The sequence below is a fragment of the Oryctolagus cuniculus genome, chromosome 3 (genome assembly GCF_051225735.1).
Source record: "Oryctolagus cuniculus isolate XC-2025 breed Fujian yellow rabbit chromosome 3, ASM5122573v1, whole genome shotgun sequence".
Taxonomy (NCBI): domain Eukaryota; kingdom Metazoa; phylum Chordata; class Mammalia; order Lagomorpha; family Leporidae; genus Oryctolagus; species Oryctolagus cuniculus.
The window spans coordinates 26289956-26316334 of NC_142869.1; the positions used below are offsets into that span (position 1 = coordinate 26289956).

The window sequence follows — 26379 nt, forward strand, 5'->3', positions numbered from 1 at the left end:
CAGATAAACACTTAGCCTTAGTTTTTAGGAGGGATTTTACCTTTTACAACTTAAGAGATTTTACATTTTACATATTAGGTTTTTACATATTATGAATACCATTCCTATTTTCTGAGATAATTTAAGATGAAAAATCTTACTCTATTGGAATACATAGAAAGATTAGTTAGCTCAGTCTTTCCCATAGAAGACTTTTAGGATAACTAGTTTTGTTTAGCTAACTGGCAGCTGGGTTTAAAAAAAAAAACCTGCTTCACCAACATCACTCACAAAAACTGCAATTTTTCTTAAAATCACCGGAAAGTTGTTGCAAGCACGAGTCCAAATGATACCTCTTTGATGAAAATAGGTTAATCTTGTTTGCTGTGTGGTATGAACAATCATGTTCCATAATTAAAAAGAGGAATCTATCGGTAATACTCTTTAACACATAGTACAAAACAAACATTTAAAAGTAATTCATTATAAAACTTAAATATAGTATCATACAAGATTTATGGTATTCATTATTTAGCGTATATCAATGTGAATGAATTCATTTCCCAAGCCAAAAAAGAACAAAAAAACAACATGCAAAATTTCCCAGACATAGGGAGTGGTGCTTAAGATATAATTGATTATTTTATTTTCAATGTTTCATTTCTCTTTCCTCAGCAGATCAAAAAAAAAAAAAAAAAAAAAACCCTCAGCAACTATTTCTGGGATTCTTGAAAGGAGTAGGAGGAGTACGGTGCCTGCTCCTACTCTTTCAGCATTGATTTTCCTCACAATCTGTGATATGGTTTCTCAGAAATGCTGTTTGGCAGTCCTGATAATTTCATGTGTTTTCAAACTTAAGCCACCCAGACTACACAGTTCAGTATTTTCAGCTCCTTTCATTTTCCTGTTCCCTTTAATTATAGAAGTCTCTATTCCCTCTTTTTTTTTTTTTTTTTCTCGCAAATGTGGTCAAGAAAGATACTAAATGCTACTATTTGTAGAAAGAATCTGCGCTTGTTTTTCTGCGGACGACAGCACAGGTTCTTCCCGAGCCGAGCAGCCGTGAGGGGCGATGCTGGTGGGCGCTCGCGCAGGTCTGTCCCAACTTTCCGGACCCTCATCGCGCCCTGACTCGGGTGGATGTGGCATGTGCCCGGGAGGGGGAAAAGCAAGTAAACACTCTAATTTTAAACTTGCACTGTAAAGCACTTTCCAAATAGTAATAGTGGAGCTTCGCGTCAGACCTGAATTTCCTTCTCAGCCCATTCCCGAGGGCCCCTGAACTCGGCTTCGCGTCCCGCCCGGGTCCACCGGGTGCCGCCTGCTGACCCCGAACGGCGGAGCGGAGCGGATCGCGAAGCCCCGGTGGGCGGGTGGGCGGCCGGGTGCACGCGCTCTCCCGGCCTCGGGCCAGGACGCGAGCCCCGCGCTCCGCGCCGGGCGCCTGGCTCGCCGCCCCGCTCCCGGCGCGCCGCCTCGCCAACAAACCCCAGTTTGAAAGAAAACTTCACGCGGCCGAAATGAACCTCCCCTCGCCGTTGCAATCCTTCCTCCCCGGCCGGCAGCAAACGTGAGATTTATGAGGACCGCGGCGGGAGGAGCGGGAGGAGCGGGTGGAGGTGGCCGCGGCGCCCTGGGGAGCGGGCTACCTGCCTCCCCCTACCCCGCCGCCGCCGCCGCCGCGGTAGCCGGGGGTGGGGTGGGGGGCGGGGTCCGCCGACCGGGGCCGACGGGCGGGGGCGCCGCGGCCGGGCACGCGGGTGGGCGCGAGGGAGTGCGCGCGTCGCGGGGCCGCCGGGCAGCACTTGTCCTGTAATCGATTGCCGAGCGCGCCGAGCGGCCGAGCGCGCAGACACGCGCACACGCGCCCGCTCGCGCGCGCTCACACACACACACGCACACACACAGACACGCACAGAGACACAAACACACGTACTGGCGTTCAGATCCCGTACGCCCCCACGCCGTACACACACACACACACACACACGCACACACGGCGCGCGCACGCTCCCCTGCTCGCTCGCGCCCCGGGCCCCGCCACCCGCCGCCGCCGCCGCCGCCAGCCCGCCCTCCGCCCGCGGGCGTCTGCGCGAGCCCGGCCGGCGGGGGAGATGTGCTCGGGCTGCGCCGGATCGGTTTCTCGGGGTTTGACCAGCTGTCCCGGGCTAACCCTGCTCCTCGCTGAAGATGGAGGAAGTAAAAACAGGATTACCCTTAGCTACAGATCCACTGCCTTAGTTTCCACCACCAACTGCAGTGCACAAACACACGTTAGTCACAGGAAAGAAAGAAAGAGAGGACACACTAACAGTAAACACAAACAAAAGGGTGATGGGATTATTTTACTGCATGCACTGCTGAGGTAAATCTCCGCTTGGCTTTTGCGTGGTGAAGAGCAGCTCTTGTTTTATTTGTCTTCGGATTCATAGATTCTATATAAATATGTGTATGGTTTGCAAAGCGGGGGGTGGGAGTGCTTTCAAAGTTAAGTGTGATTATATAGCATCTCGTTTTGCACTGTGATGTGATCAAATGACTTGTTGCTGTTAACCAGTAATAATAATAGGGGTCTTTTTTTTTTTTTTTTCCTCTGGGAGGGAATGGATTGTGGTTACGATTAGGGCAATGATTTTTTGTAAAGGACGCTCAGGGAATCGGGTCGAAGATGATGTCCTCTGCCTTCATGTATCGCCCCGTTTTTTTGTAGTCTGTTTCTGGGATGGTAATGGATTAATCAGTTCTCATCTCAGTAGCTGTCATGGATTTGGACTTGTTTTGCTTTGTTTTAACTTGAATTCCAAGAAGGAAGATTGGGTAGCCTGGAATAAATTGCAGCTGTCCAGATAGAAGGTAAAATCCAGATCCTGTTGGAATTAAGGGGAAAAAAAAAACTGGTATGACACATGTGAAAAGGCAGCAGTTAAATCACTTTGACAGGTTCTGGTACGGGCGAAAGAGATGGAATTAAGATTAATTTTTTTTTTTCCTTTTTTTTGCCAAAGGCCAAAACCAGTCCTGTGAAGTTGGCCTAGGTTCCTTGCTGGTTCTGCCTGACTGTCCCTTCTCTCTTACCACCCCCCCCCCCCTTCCTTTCAGTTTTCTTGTCTTAGCTTTTGGTCGATTCTTAAGGAACCGGTGGATCAAGTTTTTCTCTTCTTGTTAATCGCATTGCTGTAGCACTGACTGACCTCTCTCTCTCTCTTTCTCTCTCTTTTTTTCCTCTTTCCTGAAAGTACGTGGTGCCATTCCTGAGTGACTTTTCCTACTAGACCATCCCAAAGGGACAAGGGGGAGGGGTAGAAGGAGGAGGAGGAGGAGGAGGAGGAGGAGGAGGAGGAGGAGGAGGAGAAGGGGGGTGTTCCTTCTCTCTCATTTCTTGGTTTTGTTTATCAGCCGATCTGTTTGCTGGATTTGGGCTTGGAATGACCCACCTGTAAAGTGCTTTTCCTTCCTCCTCGCCTTGAACTCTGCAGGGGGCTTGGCTTGGAGGGGGCAAGGGAGGGAAAGAGAGAAGGGGGAAACACAAAAAACTTCTTTCTTTCTCTCTCCGTTTATCTTCAGCCCGACATTGTCACCTCCTCTTTGAGGGGTTAGAAGAAGCTGAGATCTCCCGACAGAGCTGGAAATGGTGATGAATCTTTTTTAATCAAAGGACAATTTCTTTTGTATGTACATTTCGTTTCTCTTTCTCCTTTTTCTTTCTTTCCTTATCTGAGGGTTAATAACCATTTCATTGATGGGGCAGACTTCTTTCGCTTCTCTTTGACGTGTCTTTCTGTTTGATATATGTGTGTTAAATGTGTACATTTTTAAAGAGATAAACTCATTTGTAAAATATCCGAAGAAACTGCTCCCCTTTTAAACTTTACGGATCCCTTTCTTTAAAGCCTTATGTAATCATAATTTGAAAGAATTTGATAACAGTACAGCAGGTTGAAATTTAAGTGCAATGTAGTGGCTGAGTTGGGAATTTGATCTGATTATTCCATAAAGAAAGAAAGAAAAGTTTTTTTTGGGGGGGGGGTGTTGGGAGGGTGGTGGTGAAGAAGGGGAGGGGAGGGAGAAGGGAAGTGGTTTTGGAGACAAGAAGTGAAGCTGCCTGTTTTCCAGTAAGTAATGGAGAAATTCCAGGAGCCAGGGCTAAATATACTTGGCGATCAATACAGAAATGGCTCATTGTGAATAATTTAGCTGCTGGTGCAGTGAGAGTTTTGAAACTAAAGGCAAAAAGGACCAGGGCCAGTGGAAAATAAAATAAGTAAAAATCTCCTCAGGACTTGTCAATTCCCAAACTTTTTGATTCAAAGAGTAGTTACGATTATTGATCTATTCATTATGTGAATCAAAGCTAGGGGGTGTCATCTCATACAATTTACTTTTGTTTCAGAGAACTAAGTTCTGTTTTGTGTCATTGGTGCATGAAAATATTCCCCAAACTTTTTTTAAAAAAGTGATTCCCTCCTGCACAGCCAGAAGTTTATGAAATTTTCAAATTCAGAATGCATTAAGTAGGCTTGGCATTTGTATCCAACCATGGTCTGGCAGGAAATTAAGGTTACATTGAACAGGTGCTTACACAGAACTTGGGGTAGGCTAAAATGTCAATACAAGTCAGGGAGTAGTTGGCCAACGGCTGCAGAAGTCTCAGAGACACAGTTGGGCACTAAGTTTTTTGTTTTGTTTTGTTTTGTTTTGTTTTTTTATGTTTGTTTGTCCTCCCCTCCCTATTAGAACATGATGAACCAACTTGCAACAATTGTGAATAGAGCTATCTGTACACTGGGGAAGTCCTCAAACTGCAGCGTGATTGTGGGAAGTAGTAAATGGTAAAATACTTAAATCCCAGTTAAAGTTGGCGATGTGAGGTGTAGACCCTCTCCCCATTTTTTTCTTTCAGCCACATAAATTTTGATTAAGACAGTCATTCCTTTCTTGTTACAGCCCATCTCACCGCACACTTATCTGTCCTATCCTATCTCCAGCAGGAATCAGATCATTTGCAGAAAGAGTTCAGTGACTTGCAAATGAGCACATACAGTACGCTGTAGTATGTTTCTTGGGCACAGGTTGCAGCAGCAACATGGACTAACTGGAGCTTCAAATAAGTTAAGAATTTAATGGCAGATACTGAAAGGAATCATTGTGCTAAGGGTATAATCTTTTATTTTGTAGCACTGCACTTTGACTATGGAAACAGAGGCTATTGATGGCTATATAACATGTAAGTATTTTCCTGTATTTGTTATTGGTAATAAAGTTACCTTATTATTACCTGTGTATTACTTGCTGAGTTACAAGATTTTATTTAGAATTCTGTCCTTTTTTTTTGTTCACAATGTCACCTTTAAATGTGTCTCAGTAAATAATAGCATAGAGAAGAAATAAGGAAATCTAGAAATATACTTACTACTTACTAAGTTAAGGATAGTGTTTGTCAGTAGTAATTTAGCAGATCAAGACTATCCTGCTTGATTTTTTTCATCTATTGTAAATTTAGACTAGTCAAGTTGCATATATAAATATATATATATATTAGCATGGCGTGTACTAAATACTTGCTACTCAGTAGGCTAATTTTTCAAAACATAATGTGAAAGAAAAGCATCTGCCTTAAGTTTATATTTCATTAGCCAAGTCTGTTTTCAAACTGATAGCCAGTGTTTTGGGAAATGCGCATTAAAAATACTATATGCTTAATAATTCAATTAGGTGTTTAAAAAACCTACTTTTTTCCAACTAAAAGACACTTTAGAAATCACCTACCTCATTTCCCCTTATTTTACACATAAGAGTATTGTGATAATAAACTTTTGTTAATTTTTTTATTGCAGCTTGATTGTGGTTCTTTGTCATTTCATTCATTTATTGTGTATTTCTAAATGATATTTCCTTATAGTTTCTTTTTAAAGGAAAATGTATTGCTTAAAATCACAAGAGTTAAGCTTACCACTGTGTATATGAAGCAGTGTTAGTAATTAGACTTTGTGTGAGAATGAATAGAGACCAAAAGCTTTTATTTTGTGGAAGCAGGTGACAATGAGCTTTCACCTGAAAGGGAGCACTCCAATATGGCAATTGACCTCACCTCAAGCACACCCAATGGACAGCATGCCTCACCAAGTCACATGACAAGCAGTAAGTCTTCATTTTATGATTTTTTTTTCTATTTCTCGCGCAACAGACTTGAATTTGTTAGGTTTGTGTTCTCTCACATTGTGGTAGAGCTACTGCTATAGATTTTGCTAAAGAAAGAACAACACAGATTTATTCCTGTTCATTCTGGTATCATAAAACATGAGCCTGCTTACTAGTTTGAACTATCCCAAGGTGGCTTTTGGGAGCTGGTGCTTACCTGTACCAGGTAAGAAATGTTAGGATTTGTTGATTATCGTTTCGTCTTGCCAGGTTTATGACTGGATTTGTTGTTGTTGTTGTTGGCTAAAAAAATATGGAAACTGTCACTTCCAAGGGACTCTTTGCAGTAAAAAGAATTAAATAATTTTATGCTGTCTTGTATAAAGCTAAACCATCAGTTGTAGTATTGCAGTGTTACTTAGTTTAAAAAAGAGTGAAGGTTTCTCCTCCAAAGCATTGGAAGTGAAGTGTAATTGAAATTTATGAAACTCATTTATATCTGTTTCTCTAAGAAACTCGAAAGCATTTTGTTTTAGATTGTCTAGAGAATGAGAAAATTTGGAAGAATGTTTTGCGCTTGGGATAATAGTTTGGCTACTGTTTTATAAAGAGTCTTTCAATGATGTAGTCTACAGTGTTTTGTATAAAAAGCAACTTACATGCTGTCATTGACAGAAGACAAAATAGTTTCATGTTTAAGGATATTGTTTTCTCTTAATTACAGTGTTTCAGTTTAGTTATCAAATACAAGTACTCTATTACTCTAATCAAAAGTTAATTGAGATCTTGTTTTCCCTTATCTTTTGATGTGTATTATATTCCTATATAGAAAGGACATCTCTATAATAAAATTTACAAGTTTTCTATTTGGGTAATATATGAAGCAAAGGCATTTCCCTTAAAATTAGTCATAATTTCCCCTTATAGTCCCCTACTTAATTATGAGAATATTCTTAAGTTAATTTTAATAATCTGGGGAGAATAACTTTCCCTTTCTCAGTCCCTCTTACAGCCTTGAAAACTTAAGGTTAATATAAAGCTACAAGCTTTGTGATTAGTTGACTGCTAGATCTAGGCAATGGTATATAGATTACTATTGAATACATCCTGCATTTCATTAACTTTAAGTGATTTTAGCTACTGACGTGAAATTAGGGTTGAACTATTTTAATTTATTTATTTAAAAGTTTTGTTTCTTTTTATTAATGAGGAGAAGTTCCTAAGAAAATTTCATTCTTCAAGTAGTCTTGAAGTTCTTTTATCATTTAGAAAGAGGAAGTGAGTAAAGTTAGTGAGTGACTGTACACTAGATTATAGTGGTAATCTCTTATAATGGAAATTGTAGCACTAATTTACTTCTTTGCTAGTTATGTTACTATTGCAATGCAGGCAATAGAATGTTTACATTTTAGCATTTAACGTTCTTTGATAGGGTATATTTTTATTTTTCAGACAACTTTTACACATAATTTTCTAAAGGTAAAGACAGACTTTTGCACAGTTTCTGTTAGTTAATTATTTAGCTGTTAGCTTTAAAAACACTGAATATATGTGGTAGAGGGTAACTGTTAATCAGAAACTTGGCTGTCATCCCCTACCCAACAGAATATCAGGAGGAAAATGCTATTTAATTGGTTAATTGGCTCCTTTATTTGAGATTTTTTTTTCTTGACTTTTGCAAATACTCGCTTCAAAAGAGCAGTTCACTCATCTTTAATTTAGCAGTGCAGAGTATAAGCATGGTTAATTTGAACAAATAAGAACTGTGCTTTTGAAGTCTGAGCTTTTCTCACCCAACAACAGTAAACTTATGTTTGGTAAAGAGCTTTTTGTGTTTTGTTTTGTTTTGTTTAACTTACTGGCCTGTGGCAATTCCATGTTAGTACAGCTTTTGGCTAAGCAGCATGTGTTTTCAGGTTCTTTTCCAAAGAGTTGCAGGTTAAATATTTTGGCTGTCGCTTCAGAGTTGTCTGTTGCATCCTTTATGTAGCCTCTGTTTACAGTATCTAGGTTACCCACTTAGGTGTTAGATGGAGAAGATACCCATTTTTCCTCTCTGTGAGATCTAGGAGAATATCAGCATTTTAGATTGCCAAAGCAAATAGAGGCAGAGAGGGACTCTTGTCTGTTAATTAGAACAGAGACCCAGAATTGGTCACTCAGCTGTTTTTCTGTCACTTGGAATAATTTTTATGTGTATGTGTGGCCTGTCAAATCACTTGTGTTTGAGATCACTGGTTTCCCCTAACCCTTTACATGCACTGTTGACTTTGTAAATGAAAATAATCTATTTGTTTCCTGCATTTAAAATGTATCTTCAAATGTACCTCCTGGAGGGCTGATGCTTGTAAAAACAGAATGACAATTTTGGTTGAAAATATTAAAGCCAAAAGTAAATGTGAAAACCTTTATGATACGATACTCTCTAGTGGTGGGAAGGAGAGGATAAGAGTATGTGTGTAAGTGGGGAAGTTATTTTTAAACAGTGTGGCAAAATAAATAAAACGACTTTTATAAAGTAAAAGTCATCAAGTAAGTATAAGGTGTGATAGCCCGTATATTTTGGCTTTCGGAAAGTGATCAGTATTACTTTAAGGTCCTGGTCGTTGTTTTGGTTATTTGGTGACTGTTGTAAGATGAAGGGTGTCTGTGCAACTTGCTGCCAGCTATTGTATAAAAAAACCATGACAGCAGCTATCATTATTTGACAGCACTAGAATAGAGAACCAGGGACTTGGGAGAGAACTAAAAAATGTTATAATGCCTGACAGTTTTGGGTTTTAAAATTCAACACAGAAAATCACCATAAAATGACCTCAGAGATATTAGTGATCCCAACAATTTATAATGACTGCTTCCTATTTTTTAGAATGAATCTTCATAGAGAAGGTTAGACTTGTTCTTCTGGAATAAGGATCTCTTTGATAAGAAGATGGGCATTGTTGGCTGAGATCATTAGTGCACATATTGAGTCTGCTGACAATCTTCGGTGTCAGGGATGGCAGTATGCGCCTTGATGGCTACTGGGAATGCACAGTGTTAAGTGATTTTAAAAATAGAATCTGGACGTTAAGAATCTCAGATAGGCAACTCAGAGAGAAGACTGCAAAATAATAATCCATATTGTATTTTGGCCCATCAGATGAAATTTACTTTCGAGTCCTTCTGTTTCTGGGTTATTGTGTTTCCTTTTCTGCATAGTTGTTTCAGTGTTGGTTTCAAACAGTTCTACGTCTGCAGCTGATTATGTTGAAAATTTTTAAGGTTCCTAAACTTGAGGTTAATCTTGTATTTCTTATCTTCTCCTTTTATAATGCCAGTAAGTCAATCTTTGCAGGTTGTAATTAAATGATATGAAAATGTTCATACATCATGCCACGAAATTTGTTTCTATTACTTTAAAACTTTTATGTGGATCAACTGTGCAGTCAGTTTGATGGCCAGGTGGCATGTATGGAATTGGAGGAAGGAGTAAGTCTAGTTTTACAAGGCTCTGACCAATAATCACGTCGGGGAATCTAGTTTATTACTTTCAGAGAGCTTCATATTCACTTTTTCTTAGCTGGTTTTCATTTTTAGAATCTAGTGAAGAGAAAGGATATTTTGGTTTCTTTTTTTTTTTAAAAAAGAAAATTGAGCCTTAAAGAAATCCGTTGACATATTAGATGACAGAGCAGAGAGAAGAAGTTAACAAGATTGAGACATAAAAACTTGATACTACGTTGAGGTTTGTTAGATAACTGGTGTCTCTACAGTACCATCATTGCAGGGTGACCGCCATTTCTCAGACTGACCCATGTTTTAGTAACAAAAACAGTATTACAGGAATAAAAGAGAATTATTACGTGGGTGGAGCAATATCAGATAATCCTGTCAAGCAGGTGCTCTAATGTGCTTTTTCAAATATAGCTTATGTTATGGGACTCACCGTAATTCTGAGCTGTCTTCCATGGCTTAGTTGGCCGTCACCCTTGGTTGGATTTCCAGAAGACACACCCTAATATAACACCAGATGGCCTTGATGTAAAATCTTGCTCCGTTTTGAATCATGGTAGTTATGTTTGTGTATATACCTGAAGTACTGTACATTTAGTTCTTACTTGTTAGAAAAATTTCTTTTTGAAAAAGGTCTGATTTGATTTCTTTATAGCTATCAGAAGTAGTGTCAAGACTGTGTAGCAAAGGAAAAACAAGGAAACTAAAAGGGAGTATATACTCATACGTAATCAACAGCAAAAATGCTGTATTGTTTTCTTCGCAACTCTCCCCTAGTCCCATTGTCCCATGTATTTAGGCCACTTACAAGTGAGAATTAAGGTTTACAATTGAAAATCTAGCCAATGAAATAAATGCTTGACTACCTCTATAGTTGTCCAAATTTGTGTTTCCTGCTGGATTTTTTTTAATGTAATATGATTGATTAGATTCTATTGGAGTTTTCCATTAAGCCATAGTGAATTAAGGTCTCTAGGTCCCATGCTCTTTCTTTACTTTTCATATATTGATAGATTTTGAATATTGATATACGTTGATCGTAAGATGGCCTGGGACAGAGTCCAAAAATGAGACAGGATATGTTGTTTTTCTTTACTTCTTTCCTTTATATCTGTTTATATAAAATAAATTTATTGATCTATTTCTATTTTCCGCTCATGAATTGAGACTCAGAATATCTGTGTTAGGTAAGGTGTTTTTAGGAACTCTTTCCTGTACTGTTGATGTTGTAGGAGCATGCTTTAGTGAGTGCACATACGGTGCTCAATACCATGCTAGACTAGACTTTCCATATTACTCCTTTACATAAAAACTCCATGGGATAAATAAGCACTTTATTTTATTATCAAGAAAAAAAAAAAAGAGAGAGAGAGAGAGAGAGAGAGACTTGGAAGGGGCTTTGGAGTTGTAGCAGCCTGTGTTGAAATCCCTGTGCTGCCACTAACTTCCTGTGTGGTCTTAAGCATTTTACTGAAAGCTTTGAGCCTCACTTTACTTATCTGTAGAATGGGAGTAAGCAGTTCATACCACACTGCACAGTCGTATGAATATAAATGAGGGAATGTCTGTAAACGCTAGCACAACTCTTGGCAGATGCTGAGACCCAATAAATAATCACTGCTGCTATTACTCAGAGCCGTCAAGGTCAAGTTAGTTTTTCATGGATTCATGACTCATAAAATAAAGGGTTTTTTTCAGATTCAGATCTTTTTAAAATCTGTGTCTTTTGGTTTTACCTGTTTACTACATAGGTCCATGGAACACAACTGTGGGTTTCTGGTAATTTAGGGTTAAATTCTTAAGAAAATTATCCTCTGGGGCTGGCCCTGTGGCTTAGTAGGCTAACCCATTGCCTACAGCGCCTGCATCCCATATAGGTGCCTGTTCGAGTCCCGGCTGCTCCACTTCTGACCCAGCTCCCTGCTGATAGCATGCAAAAAGTAGTGGAAGATGGCCCAAGTGCTTGGGCCCCTGCATCCACGTGGGAGACCTGGAAGAAGCTCCTGGCTTTGGATAGGCCAAGCTCCGGCTGTTGCGCCATTTGGGGAGTGAACCAGCAGATGGGAGACCTTTCTCTGTCTCTCCCTCTCTGTCTGTAACTCTATCAAGTAAATAAATTAAATCTTAAAAAAAAAAAAAAAAAAGAAAAGAAAATTATCCTCTGTTATTTAAACTCTGAAGATTGTGGTTAAGAAAGAAGTTTGTCTATACATCAGAATTTCCTTTTTGGGGGATTTCAGTGTTCCTGAGTACAGTTTTGTGTTTTTGGTAATATCTAAAGAAAATCATTGCTTACCATTAGTGTTCCAAAGATGCTGGTTGTTAAGAATGGAAAAAGAAAATGTCTTTTTTTTTTTTTTTTTTTTTTAAAGAAAATGTCTTCTGAATGGAATAACCTACCCACGTTGAGTATCAGTTTTTGTCTTTGAGAGTCCCACCTAAAATTTAATCTCCTGGAACCAGCATTGTGGAGCAGCATGTTAAGCTGCTGCTTGTGAGACTGGTATCTCTCATCAGAACACTGGTTCGAGTCCCGCCTGTTCCACTTCCCATTCAGTTTCCTGCTAATGTGCTGGGAAAGCAGTGGAGGATGAACCAAGTACTTTGGTCCCTGCTACCATATCTCATTCTAGTTGATTAATTCGATAACTACTTGTGATCTGCTTTCTTTGTGCCAGGCATTGTAAGGTGAGTCCAAAGGTGAATAGTACTACATCCTTGTCCTCCAGGAGTGTAAGAACAGATATCTAAACGGCATTCTACCCTAGTAAGCTCATTGCCTTGATCATTATGGAGGATTTCCTGGAGGTAGAGACTACTTGAGCTAAGACTTATACAATGAATAGGATTTAGGGGAGAAGTGGAAGTTTTTTTCAGTAAATGATGCACCCACAAAGAGAGGTGAGAAATAACATGCAATGTTCTTGGAATCTCTAGGGTATAAAATTAAAGTCTAGGAATTCGATGCCAGAGTTGACAGTTAATCAGGTAAGATGGAATATCTGTATGAAGGGAAACTTGGCTTTTGTTTTCAAGGGAGCCAAGGGTTTTATCAAAGCAGGTAAACTCAGTCTTTTATAATTTAATTTTTATTTATGTATTTGAGAAGCAGAGAGAGAGAAAGAGAGGGAGGGAGAGAGAGAGGAGTGTTCTCATTTGCTGGCTTGCTCCCCAAATGCCCTCAAAAGCTGGGATTGAGAACTCAATTCGGGTCTCCCATGTGGGTGGCAGGAACCCAGTTACTTGAGCCATCTCCATTAGTTCCCAGGGTCTACTTTAGCAGGAAGCTGAAGTCAGAGCTGGAACTGGGTATTGAACCTACATACTCCGTTATAGGCTGTAGGCATTTAAATCCAGTGTCTTAACAGCTAGGCTAAATGTCTGCTCTATGATATCAGTTTTGATACACTGATCAAATGTGGGGAAACCATTGTGGATGGGGAGCAGTCTATAAGCAGGGGCATCTTGAATAGGCTGTTGCAATGATAGATTGAGTAATCATGAGAGCTAGTGGTGCCAGGGATTAAAAAGGAAGAGAAAGTTTTGGGTAATATTTAACAGCTTAAAGTGGGCAGGACTTGGATGCTGTAGCTAAGGAAGATGATTCCCAAATTAATGGGTAGACAGTGATAGGCTCCATTAGCAAGGATAGGAAATACCGGGACAGATTTCCAGGAAAAGAGTTAATTTAGTATAAATCAGGATTCCAGGTTTAAAGCCCTTATAGGGTCGAGTTCGGAAGAAAATAGCAATCAGGTATACATTCAGATAGACAAGATTGAAGTGTGAATTTTCTTAATTAATGAAACATAATGTGTAGTCAGTGGTGGGTTAGGTCACGTTCCTCCTATATTACTTTAACAATCATTTAGTACTTCTTAAAAATTCATTCTTAAGTAATTCTCAACATTTGATCAGTGGTGTTACTTCCCTGGTTGCTCCATTAAATTAAAAGTCTGAAAAAAAAAGAGTCTGTATTGAAGTATATGGGCACAAATTTAACAAATTTTTTATGTTGGTCTCAGAAGTTGGATTAATTGGTGTGACTAACTCATTACTTTTTAAAACAAGTTTTCTGGTCCTTCTCTTTAAAATTCAGTGGTATATTTATTGCTAATACTAGTGAGTTCCGCCACATTAATAATCAAAGAACTTAATACTGTAATCTAGAGCCTTTCTGAAAACTTTGAGATAAATACATAGACATGATATATATCATTTAAAAATGATTTGGTATATGCTTAATTTAAAAATAAACATATAGTATTCCTTGGGGGTAAAATAACCTAGAAGGGAAAGTATGGGATATAAAATATCTTAATTAGTATGCTGTCTTAAAACATCTATTATAGAATTCCATCATAAAAATATAAGTTCTGATTACCCAAGACACCATGGAATTCCAAATAGATTTTAATGATGAAAATACTTCTTCTGAGATTTCCTGTGTGTAGATTCAGAACTCTCTAGAGAGATTTTTTTTTTATATCATTGATTCAGTGAAGATTTACTTTGTCTCATACAGTGCTGGTATGCTGGGGTACAAAAGTATGTTTGGATTTTTTGAAGAGAAGGATGTTAATTCCAAATGAATTGACATTTTATTTGAGATGATAATAATACTGCTTATTCCATTTAGAAGTAAATAGGCATGATGTGCTCACCATAATTTATATCCACTATAGGTGAACTTATTGCTTCTATTTTACCTCTCAAGAGTTTGACAAAGTATGTAAATTAGAAGTATACAGTGAAACAGGGACAAAAGGACAACCAGATTCCCACAGAATAATATTTCCCTATGAAATTATTTGTAATGCAGGATTTGACCCTCATCCTTGCAACTTCTGGAACATAATTTATGACTCTCATGTCCTGGAACCCTATCTCATTGTTGACTCCTATTAGATGAGTATTAAGAATTGAAATTTAAAATCAGAATGCCAGTTTATGTCTATACCTTGATTAAAAATAAACCAAAGAAACAAAACAAAACAAAAAAAAAAACCCACCTCAACCAACTAACATAGATATGGATCACTCTAGTTGGCTTGACTAGATCATTTTGTTCTTGTGTACTGACCTATGTGGGTAATCAGTGAAGGTCATTTAGTGAGCAAGGAATCTGAACAAAGGGAGTGAGTTATATAACTCAAATGTTTAATGGCATCAGACTAAGAGAGCCTAATATATTCAGAATCACAATAGAGATAGCATTGCCATTCCCGGGCTGAAGTCCTTTGTCCAATTCCTTCTCCCTTGAATGGACATGGATTTAGATTCTCTAGGTCCAGGCTCAACCAAAATACTTTTAGGGGTCCTTTATTTTTCTTTCTCTCATCTTACTTGGTTAAATCCCCCGGATACAGTCTTTAGTCTATACACATTCACATTCATATATGTACTTACATATACATATATAATAAATATATAAAAGATAATCTGTATATATAAAAATAAATAAAATCAGGTTACAACCAATTTTTTTACTTAGTTTTTTGAAAGTGAGACTTACAGAGAGAGAGAGAGGGAGAGAGAGAGAGAGAGATAAAGAGAGAAAGATCAAATTCTTCAATCTGCTGTTACACTCACCAAATGGGCATAACGACTGGAGCTGAGCCAGGCTGAAACCAGGAGCCAGTAACTCCATATGAGTCTCCCACATGGGTGCCAGGGTCCCAAGTACTTAGGCCATCTTCCATTGCCTTCCCAGGTGCTTTAGCAGGGAGCTGGATCTGAGGTGGAACAGCTGCAACATGAATGATCATCCACATGGGATGACGAAGTTGAGTCGCAGGCTGCAGCTTTACCCTCTATGCCACGATGATGGCCCATTACAACCAATTCTTGCTGGCCCATGATCCATTCATTGTCTTTAGTGTGATATGTAGTTCTGCCTTACATTTGCTAAATATAAGTTTTATAGCTTCACTCCATGAACATAATCTTATAACATCTATAAAGAATCCCTAGACTACTAGTGTCATAAATTCAAACTTCCATTCACAGAAATGTTGACGTTATGTGGTCATCAGTTTAAGATGTCTTAATATCTATTTTAGATGAAGATTGAAAATAGTACTGCCACCTGAGAAGACACCTTAAGGTAGCAGGAGATCTGGAGGAGCTTACAGTTAATAGGTCAGAAGCAAAAATATCACAGAAGTTTCATGAAATCATTGAAGTAATCTGACTACAGCAAATGAGATTTCATAGCAAAATTATATCTCATATTAGTTAATAAGAAAGACAACTTAATTACTGAATATTAATCAAAATATTTTCAAGGCATATTAGCTTTATTTTGGGGCCATAAATTGATAGGAAAGAAATTAATCTGAGATTCTCTATATGTGAATCTTTGAGAACAATGGATTTATCTTATTTATATTTTTATCTCTAGCATACATATGCATTGTTGGAACCTAATACATATTTATTGAATGAATAAACTACTTATGATTAGCATATTATGTGTATCTATTTAAATAATATGCTTTCTGACCTATTTGGAAACTTATTTTCTTAGATGCTGAAATAATCTTGAAACCCTAATTATTTGTGATTTTCTGTGTTTGGGTGTATGTTCTTTTTTATATTTTATTCTTAAAAAACATTTTGGAGTCTGCAAATCAATCTCAAAAATGTGATCTCTAAGGTTCTAAACAGCTTCTTAAGTTTTCTGATTCTATACTGGATGATCGGTGGGAGCCATCATCATCATCTTTACTACTACAACTATTAGTTTCTACTACTACTATTCTACTACTATTAATTTCTTTATATGGTACTGTTTAGAGTTTACAAATTGAATCTCATGTACATGTAATTTTAGACCAAGTTCTCTGTCACCTATTTAAAACTGTTTTTAGTAGCTTGTACAAGATGGAACACTTCAATTAGCTTTTCTTTATGCACTCCAGATATTTTGAGGAGCATATAATTAATCAGTGTAAAGTCACGTTCTAATAAATTAACATTCTGGGTGTCTACACCTTTGACATTTTTGTCATTGCTCTCTTATTAACATCAAAGCTGTAGTTCTTACACTGACTATATCAAGTGTGTTTCTTACTCTGACATCGACATGCAGGGCTTGGTCGTATTTTGAAGTGCTGGGGTACTATATTGCTTTATTGCATTTAAATTAGCAGGGAGAATTTCTGGTTGAGTCTTAAAGGGGCATAATTTCTTCTGAAACTATACAAGACATTCTCTGTTAAAAACACAAAACATTTTCTGTTATGGCCATTTTTATAACGATCCTTTTTGTTCTTATTGTTTGAAACATACATATTTTAAGAAGAAATATTTACACATGGAAATCATTTATTTTATAAAACATGTCATAGGTTTTTAAATCAAATGTCTGTCAGTATCTTAGTTATCTAGTTAATGTGATATAGATTAATTAATTTTTAAAACATTTGCTACCTTTTAGACTATTAGTGGTATTTCTATAGTTTTTAGAACTAAGGATTTCTGTTTGATTTGATTTCTGATTGCAAACAGTTCATCTATTTCCATTATAAATGATTGCTCAGATTATTCATATCTCATTTAAAGCTTGGAAATTTGGCTTTCAAGAGTTTTTAGGTGTGTAAATAGGTAGATAATACATAATTATTTTGGGGAGCTCCTTTAAAATTGCAAACACATATACTTTGAAGTATCAACTATATTTTATTATATTGTTAAATTTTTCCAAAGTATTTGAAAGCAGTTATACATTTTGTTTGGACATACTGAGAACTAGAAAAAGAAATGATATGTTTTCTTGTGAGTCTTCTGTTTTTAAGCTTTTTTAAAGATTTATTTTTACTTATTTGAAAGAGTTACAAAGAATCAGAGAGAGAAAGAGAGATCTTCCATCCACTGAGTTCACTCCCCAAATGGCGGCAATGACAGGAACTAAGCTGATCTGAAGCCAGGAGCTAGGAGCTTTTTCCAGGGCTCCCACATGGGAGCAGGGGCCCACGCAATTGGGCTATCCTCCACTGCTCTCCCAGGCCATTAGCAGGGAGTTAGATTGGAAATGGAGCAGCTGGAACTCATACCAGCGCCCATATGGGAGGGATGCCGGCAATGAATTGTTTTATGGCAGATATTCATTCCTATCATGAGTTGCTGTAAACTAAATAATGTACATATTAGTAATGTTAATTGACTTTCCACAGTGGTCAGGAGACATTGTAGCACACAATGTCAAAATCTGAGTTAAATGAGTTAAAACTTCACTTAGGTTTTCTATTCTGTCCTGTATGTGACAGACAAGTTTCCTTTTTAAAAAACAGCCATAATCTCCATTTATTGTTCATTAGTTTAAAACTTGGTTAAAACTCTGAGTGTTGCTAAATTTTTACATTGAAACTTTTAAAGAGGGACTTTTTTAGCCAGACAACTGTGATATGTTGTTAATGGAGCAGGACCTGTGGCAGTGACTTTAGGTATATGAAAAAAAGTGCAGAGGGGTGGGGTATGGAGAACATAAAAGAGACTAGCTCAAGAAGAAAGAATGAGTCAAGATAATGAATCCAAAAGTGAGGATAGTCACAGACTTGATTAGAGTTAGTGTGTCTACTAGAGAGGGGAACAGGAAAAATGAAAAGTAGGATCTTTCTTTCCATGTTTCTTCATTTTAGGAAATATAAAGAGAAATCAAATTTACCAGCCAGTACTTGATAATGACTGGAATGGTTTCTGGTAGAAGGTAGATGAATGATCAGTAGGATTCACTAGAAGAAAAAGCAGACTTTCTTCTGAAAGCCAAGGAGTGAAGAGGGTAGCTTGCATAGGAAACCTGGGGTCTAAGGTGTTGAGCTTACAAGATTGACTGATTGCCTGGGAAAACAGTGGAAGATGGCCCAGCTCCCTAGGCCCCTGCATCCACATGGGAGACCTGGTACTTCTGGTTTCTGACTTCAGCCTGGCCCAGCCCTAGGCCTTGCAGCCATCTGGGGAGTGAACCAGCGGATAGAAGATTTTCTCTCTCTCTCTCTCTCTGTAATTCTTTCAAATAAATAAATAAATAAATCTTAAAAAAAAGCAGTAAGTCAATAGTACCTAGACTAGATGGTTCTAATAAACCATCTTGTTGCTAGTGGCCACCTTGGTCTAATTTAATATTTTATCTTCTGCACAAGTGACTGTGTAATGTGCTTTGTATATGAGCTGCCCTTACTGGTTGTATCCTAACTCGTCAATGATGATAACAACTTTGGTTTTGTTCCTTAGCAGTAGTTTCCTTTTTTACTTCATGTTAGTGGACAGTGGCCTGTGGAGTTAGGGAGGCTGTAAGCGTGCTAGAAACAGGAACTTTTTCTGCTGGCTTTTTTTTTTTTCTTTTGGTCTTCTTGGGAAGTTGCAATGAAGAAGGAACTTGATGTTGAGCTGAAGAGATAGGGTTTTGCATCCAGTTTTTTTTTTTTTTTCTCTGATATGTTGTTTTTCCATTTAACTCATGAAGTATCTAAGACTAGGCATCAAGTGTTTCAAAATCATTTCTTGAGATCATACTTTATCAGGGAGTTAGAAGCCCCAAGTTGGCTTGTATTCATTGAAACACTTTATAAAATTAACCTTGTGACAATGCTTCGGTAAAAGTTTATCAGACATGAATATTATTGTTGAAGAAAAGATTTTCAAAGTCCATACATAATAAAAAGATCAGGGTATAAGTTTAACTTGTTCAGGAGAACAAACTGTTTTTAAGTCAATTCAGAGTAACATTATTTGTAAGACAGTTTATAGTATTCAAAATGCTTTCATCTCTACCATATATTGTACTGAGTAAAACTGGAGCCTGCTGTCTATTTAAGCAGTCTGAGAGGAATCTACTCTATCAGGTGTTACTTAGCTTGCATTCTATTTGGTATTTGAAAATGAGTATTTTTTTAAATTATAGAATTAATTGAGTTTTCTCCTTCCCCTTCCTATATAGTGTGAAAAGTGAATTCTGATACTTTTCAAATGTGTGGCCCCTAGATAACTATTTCATCTTTGGAATCTCCACTTTATTTGTAAAACAGGGGCAGAGGAGTGATGAGCATTAGAGAGTAGAATGGTGACTGGCATATGGTAAATTAGCCAGAATAATAGCTATTATTTGATTGTTAGACCCAAAGATATAAAAAATTGAATCAAGTAATAACTAAGAAACAGATCCCTAAAACATGTTTTACCAAATAGTCTTCTAGGAAGGACATTCTTTTAGTCTGCTTTTAATCATCATCATTATCAATAAGAAGTGGTCCAAAGCATTGCCTAGAAAACACAAGCTGTCTAGATCACTTACTGAGTATTTTTGCATTTCATCTGTCTGAGGTCTGTGAGGTAGATAGACTCAAATGTTCTTGTTTGAAAAGCAGTGTGTGTATCTATGAAACAGTTATTAATTCTGTTGTCTTCAAATCAATTACTGAAAAAATGAAAGTAAAATTACCCAATTAAAGCAAATCACAAATAAACCTGCTCTGTTTGTGAGGGGGTATAATTGAAATGGTAATTGTGCAGTAGTAATGCATTTCGTTTGAGGATGACAGTTCAGAAGATGTGTTCAGTGGTGTGTTTTGGCAGCATGGTATGTGTACCTCCCTACTGTCCTAGCCTAGAGTCATTGTTCTTTTTGTTTGTTTACTTGTTTTTTAAGCATGAATTTTATTTCCCCTCATGCACTGGATATGTTGGTTTGTGAGTTTCCAGTACAACTCTGAAATTTCACAGATTTCTATATTGCTGTTTGTCATACGTCATAGCTCATCTCTTTGTTGCATGTATGTAATTCACAGGACTTTGTAGCAAACACCAGTAGTATCCTTTCCCCCTCCTTATCTTGTAAAGAAAATCAAAGAAAAAAAAAAAAAAAACAAAACCTGAATGTCTTTTTAAAAGATCATGGCAGAATGCATATAAACAGATATTTTAATGTATAACGTTGAACTTTTCTTGGGTCAGAGTTACTTATCACCATAATCACAGTGCAATCAACCCCTATATCATTTCCTCTCTTTTTTTTACCATTACTGGATTACCTGAGTACAGTTTATCTCTTCTTTAAGACTGGAAACTCCCCGAGGGCAGCGAAAAATAGCCTTATAGTCTCTGTAGCCCAAGGGTGATGGACAACACATAAATTTTGGAACAGAATAGGCTGGGTTTAGGTTTTGGCTGTGCTGTGTTTTCATCTTCATTTCCTCAGTTGTATAATAGGAAGAGTTAGTGCATGTTTCTGGCTTGTGAGGATTAATAAAAACAACTTAAATAAATCTTTTCACCGTGCCTAATTCTTTTCTAAAAACAGTCTTAAAATCTAGAAAATCATAAAGCATAATAAAAATAGAAACAAAAGCTCATCACCAAGTTCAGGGTCTCTCATAGATAGCTGTGATGACCTAAGTAATTCAAGAGATACTAGTTTCTCCTTTACAGGAAAGTTAGCTAGCACAATATGACACACATAATCTCTTACTTAAGAATGTCGCCTATACCTGGGAGTGCAGTAGAAGATGGCCCAAGTGCTTGGGCCCCTGCACCCGCATGGGAGACCAGGAAGAAGTACCTGGTTCCTGGCTTCAGATCAGCGTAGTTCTGGCCATTGTGGCCATTTGGAGAGTGAACCAATGGAAGGAAGACCTTTCTTTCTGTCTCTCCCTCTCACTGTCTGTAACTGTACCTCTCAAATAAAATAAATAAAATCTTTTTAAAAAAAGAATGTCACCTATAAATACATTGTAAGTTAGTATCTGACTGGACGCGTTGGAAATATATTTTAGTTATTCCCAATATTATTACTCAGATTGACCCTACAAGTTAGTCTGTAGCAGATACCAGTGATATCCTCTCCCCCCATCCTGTAAAAAATCAAAGAAAAAACTTGAGTGTCTTTTTAAAAGATGGAATTGCAGAATGCATATAAACATATTTTCATGTGCATAAACAGGTATTTCCATGTGCACAAGGGAAAATACTGGGTGTGTTGAGGAGACCAGAGATCAAACTGCCCAACTATTCTTACCTACAAGGTAGTTTTATTTGTAAAATTTATTTATTTATTTGAAAAGCAGAGAGAGAGCGAGTGAAATCTTACATTTGCTGGTTTACTCCCCAAGTGCCCACAACAGCCAGGGCTGGCCAGGTTGAAGCCAGGAGCCAGGAACTCCATTTGGGTCTTCCACGTGAGTGGCAGGAACCCAAGTATTTGGGCTATCTGCTGCATCCTAGGCCCATTGCAGGAAGCTGGATTGGAAATGATGGTAGAACTGGATCCCAGGCACTGTGATGTGGGATATGCTGTCTTAAGTGGTGGCCCAACCTTCTGTGCCACAATGCCCACCTCAGTGGGGCAGTTTTAAAATAAATGTTCTGGGGCTGACATTGTGGCATAGCCTGTAAAGCCAACGTCTGCAACAAGACATCTCACATGGGTGCTGGTTCATGTCCCAGCTGCTCCACTTCCAATCCAGCTCCCTGCTAATAGCCTGGGAAAAGCAGCAGAAGATGGCCTAAGTGTTTGGGTCCCTGCCACCCACTATGCCCATGTCTGGGCCAGGCTGAATCCAGAAGCCTAGAACTCCTTCTGGCTCTCCCATGTGGGTGGCACAAGCACTTGGGCCATCTTTAGCTGTGTTCCTGAGTGCATTAGTAAGGAGCTGGATCAGAAGTGGAGCATTAGGGACTCAAATTGGCACTCATATGGGATTCCAGCATCGATGGCAGCTGGTTAACCCACTATGCCACAATGCTGGACCCTTTCATGAACTTATGAAGTGTATTTGTAAGTTGGACTAAAAGCTTGTAGTAGTTAGAAACTTCCCATGGCTTCAAACAGTACACCTTTCCACTGGAGCCACTCTAGAACTTACAGCTAGGTTTACACAAGAATTTAAAGGATATATTAAGAATCTTGATATGCAGTTAAACATGCGCTAATTGAAAGGGTTGAAATTCATAAGGCAATTTCATAATTAGTAAGAGATAAGAAGTAGGAGAGTTTAGAGTTAGTTATATAGTTCTTACTATTATTTATAAGTGAATGGTTCTGATCTCTATGATCCAAGACCTCTGAAAACATAAACTGGTCATTTGATAGAAACATTTTTAAAGGCATGCAATAAAATTATTGTTTTTAGGTAGCTGGTTATTCAGTAACTAAATCGAAAGATCATTTAGAATTTTATGTATCAAGTGGTTTGAAACCCGTTAGACAGTAGTGTTTATGCCAGTTTATAAGGCCAGATGTCAATTTTCTTAGAGCAATTATGGTAATTAGCATATTTATCTGTGACATATCATTACTATTACAGTACCAAGGATCAGATATATAACCTTCATAAAGGTTTTCACTACTAATTTAATCCTTTCTTACCATATTGTTTAAATGTGTCCAAGCAGCTTGTTAGATGAGAAATCATTATCTAGATTTTGCAAACATTTGTTTGTAATCATTCCTATAGCTGCCAAAATGAGGCAGTATATGTAATAGCTCCTAGAATACCAGATTTTCTTATTGTTTAAATTGTAACAGATCATATTCTTATGTTTCTCTACCCCTGGCTTTGCTATTTTAAAAAAGAGGTTAACAACAAAATTGTATGTTATTTGGAAGCTCATGAAATGTAATTTGTTTGGCATAAGATTCTGGGAGTTATGCTCATAATACTTAACTGCAAATATGTAGAAGAATGTACTTAACCCTAACTGAACTGAAAATACAAGCTTATATCTATATATCTTTCATAGCAACCTAATGATAACAGGTAACATGAATTTTTATGTTGAAAGGAACCCATTGTAAGAATCAATCTGTAACTTTCTATTTGACGTATTTTTTTCTGTATTGTGTGAGTTGTTGGATTGAATTACAGGAATATACTTTCAACTGTTAGGAAGTTTTGTTTTAAATTGCAATTAAAATGTATTTTTACCTATTTGCACTTCAACAATCCCCCCTAATGCCTTTTTAAAAAAATACTTATTATTTATTTGAAAGGTAGAGGACAGAGACAGAAAACAATATTCTCCATCTAATGGTTCACTCCCCAAAAGCCTATTATTGCCAGGGATGGGCCAGGAGCTGGGAAATCCATCTGGTCTACCATGTGGGTAGCAGGGTCCCAAGCCCTTTGGCCATCACCTGCTTCCTCCCAAGTGCATTCGCAGGCAGCTCAATGTCTGGGACTCTATCTCAGGCACTCTGATATAGGATACGGGAACTAAGTGGCAGCTTAACCTGCTGTGACACAAAACTCACCCCAGTGCTTCCTTTTTAAACATGGAGTTTATGTAGATTTTGGATTTTAATTTAATTTCAGGCTCTTTTGTCTGATAGACCTAACTCTGGTGATTGATCAATTTATCACTTTGTACCAAAGCATACATTGCTTTAAAATGTGGTTATGTTTTGAATTTGGTATTTTTACTGCTTAACTGTCTATGAGAGATCTTGAGCTTGGTGATGAGTTTTTGAGTTTCTATTTTTATTATGCTTTGTGATTTTCTAGATTACTGGCTATTCAGATAAAGGAAATGATCCAATTAGTCGACATCAGAAAACTAAACTAGAGGCTTTTCATAGACCCTGCTTTAGAGAAAGAAATAGGGGAGAGCTTCATTAGAAACATTTGAATCAATTGCTGTCAATTATTTGAATGGGAACATTTCACACTCACCTTCCTTCATTAGCAACCCAATATTTTATTTTTTTAAAATTTTTTTTAATTTTTATTTTTTTTGACAGGCAGAGCTAGATAGTGAGAGAAAGAGAGACAGAGAGAAAGGTCTTCCTTTTTCCATTGGTTCACCCCTCAAGTGGCTGCTACGGCCGGCACGTTGTGGCCAGCGCGATGCGCTGATCTGAAGCCAGGAGCCAGGTGCTTCTCCTGGTCTCCCATGCAGGTGCAGGGCCCAAGGACCTGGGCCATCCTCCACTACACTCCTGGGCCACAGCAGAGAGCTAGACTGGAAGAGGAGCAACTGGGACTGAATCCCGCACCTTGACAAGGACTAGAACCCTGGGTGCCGGCGCCACAGGCGGAGGAACAGCCTAGTGAGCCGCGGCGCCGGCTGCAACCCAGTATTTTCATCTACAGATCCTCTTTCTCAGTTTTTTCCTTTAGATACCTCTGATGCTTTGATGGCTTTTGATTCTGTATCTAGTACTACTGTTCCTTACCTAAAACCCCACATCCAGAAACTGTTAGCTCCACTTCTGAAATACATCCATTTTGTAAGCAGTTCTTACCATGTCCAGGTTTCTAACTCTGAACTACCATCATTTGCTTAGTACCCTAAACATCAAATGTAACTCCAATTTATAACTGGTCTTCCTGCCTCCGAACTTGCTCCTCTATGGCAAATAATCTTCACTGTACACAGAACTAGACTTTCTGAAACCTAAGTCAGATTATAATGGTTCATTGCTTTCAATACAAAAGCTTGCTCCTGAAATTAGACTAAAATTAAAATTCCTGTCCAAGTTCTGTAAGATACTTAAGACTGTGACTTCTCTCTCCATTTCTGCCTTTCTTTTTTCCTGACATAGCAAGTTCATTCCCAACCTAGGGCCTTTGCACGTGCCATTCCTTTTTGTGGCACACTCTTTATAACTTTGAATGAGGCCGGCACCGTGGCTCAATAGGCTAATCCTCCACCTTGCGGCGCCGGCACACCGGGTTCTAGTCCCGGTCGGGGCTCCGGATTCTGTCCCGGTTGCCCCTCTTCCAGGCCAGCTCTCTGCTATGGCCAGGGAGTGCAGTGGAGGATGGCCCAGGTGCTTGGGCCCTGCACCCCATGGGAGACCAGGAAAAGCACCTGGATCCTGGCTCCTGCCATCGGATCAGCGCGGTGCGCCGGCTGCAGCGGCGGCCATTGGAGGGTGAACCAACGGCAAAGGAAGACCTTTCTCTCTCTGTCTCTCTCTCTCACTGTCCACTCTGCCTATCAAAAATAAAAAAAAAATAAATAAATAAAATAAAATTAAAAATAAAAAAAATAACTTTGAATGAAAGCCACTTTTTTTAAAAAAAGATTTATTTATTTATTTGAAAGTCAGAGTTACACAGAGAAAGGAGAGGCAGAAAGAGAGAGAGAGAGAGGTCTTCCATCCGATGGTTCACTCCCCAATTGGCCACAATGGCCGGAGCTGTGCGGATCTGGAGCCAGGAGCTGCTTCCAGGACCTGGGCCATCATCTACTGCTTTCTCAGGCCATAGCAGAGAGCTGGATTGGAAGTGGAACAGCCAGGTCTTGAACCAGCGCCCATATGGGATGCTGGCGCTTCAGGCCAGGGCGTTAACCCGCTGTGCCACAGTGCCGGCCCTGCCACTTTTTCTTTACTCAGGTCACCTGTTACCTTCTTGAGGAGGCTTTTTCTGAGCACCCTAGGTAAAAAAAAAAAAAAAACCCTCCCCACACATTCTATGATACTACCCTGTTTTTTCTTTTTTTAAAGACTTATTTATTTGAGAGGTAGAGTTACAGAGAGAGGGAGACAGAAAAGTCTTCCATCCAGTGGTTCACTCCCTAAATGGCCAGAACTGAGCTAATCTGAAGCCAGGATCTAGGAGCTTCTTCTGGGTCTCCCACATGGGTGCAGGGGCTCAGGCACTTGGGCCATCTTCTACTGCTTTCCCAGGCCATAGCAGACAGCTGGATTGGAAGAGGAGCTGCTGGAACAGCAACCATTGCCTGTATGGGATGCTGGGGCCACCAGCGGAGGCTTAGCCTACTATGCCACAGCGTTGATTCCACTCTGTTTTTTTAATAATACTT

The 26379-nt window shown here is 38.6% G+C and overlaps 1 protein-coding gene across 35 annotated transcripts in view; it reads left to right on the plus strand.

The window, feature by feature from the left end:
* The first annotated feature begins 1379 nt into the window (after positions 1-1379).
* IKZF2 (IKAROS family zinc finger 2) overlaps positions 1380-26379 on the plus strand; it is a 171083-nt gene continuing 146083 nt past the window's right edge. For 3 of the 35 annotated variants that reach the window (XM_070070251.2, XM_070070242.2, XM_070070253.2), the window contains exons 1-3: positions 3474-3610; positions 5155-5203; positions 6010-6117. In XM_070070251.2, the coding sequence (XP_069926352.1) occupies positions 3608-3610; positions 5155-5203; positions 6010-6117 (160 nt within the window). In that variant the 5' untranslated portion in view covers positions 3474-3607. Of the gene's footprint in view, positions 1550-2055; positions 2345-2569; positions 2833-3153; positions 3215-3302; positions 3648-5154; positions 5204-6009; positions 6118-6151; positions 6344-26379 lie in introns of those variants that run through there. The other 32 variants (XM_017343081.4, XM_089328997.1, XM_008259106.5 and 29 more) reach the window with 29 other exon arrangements.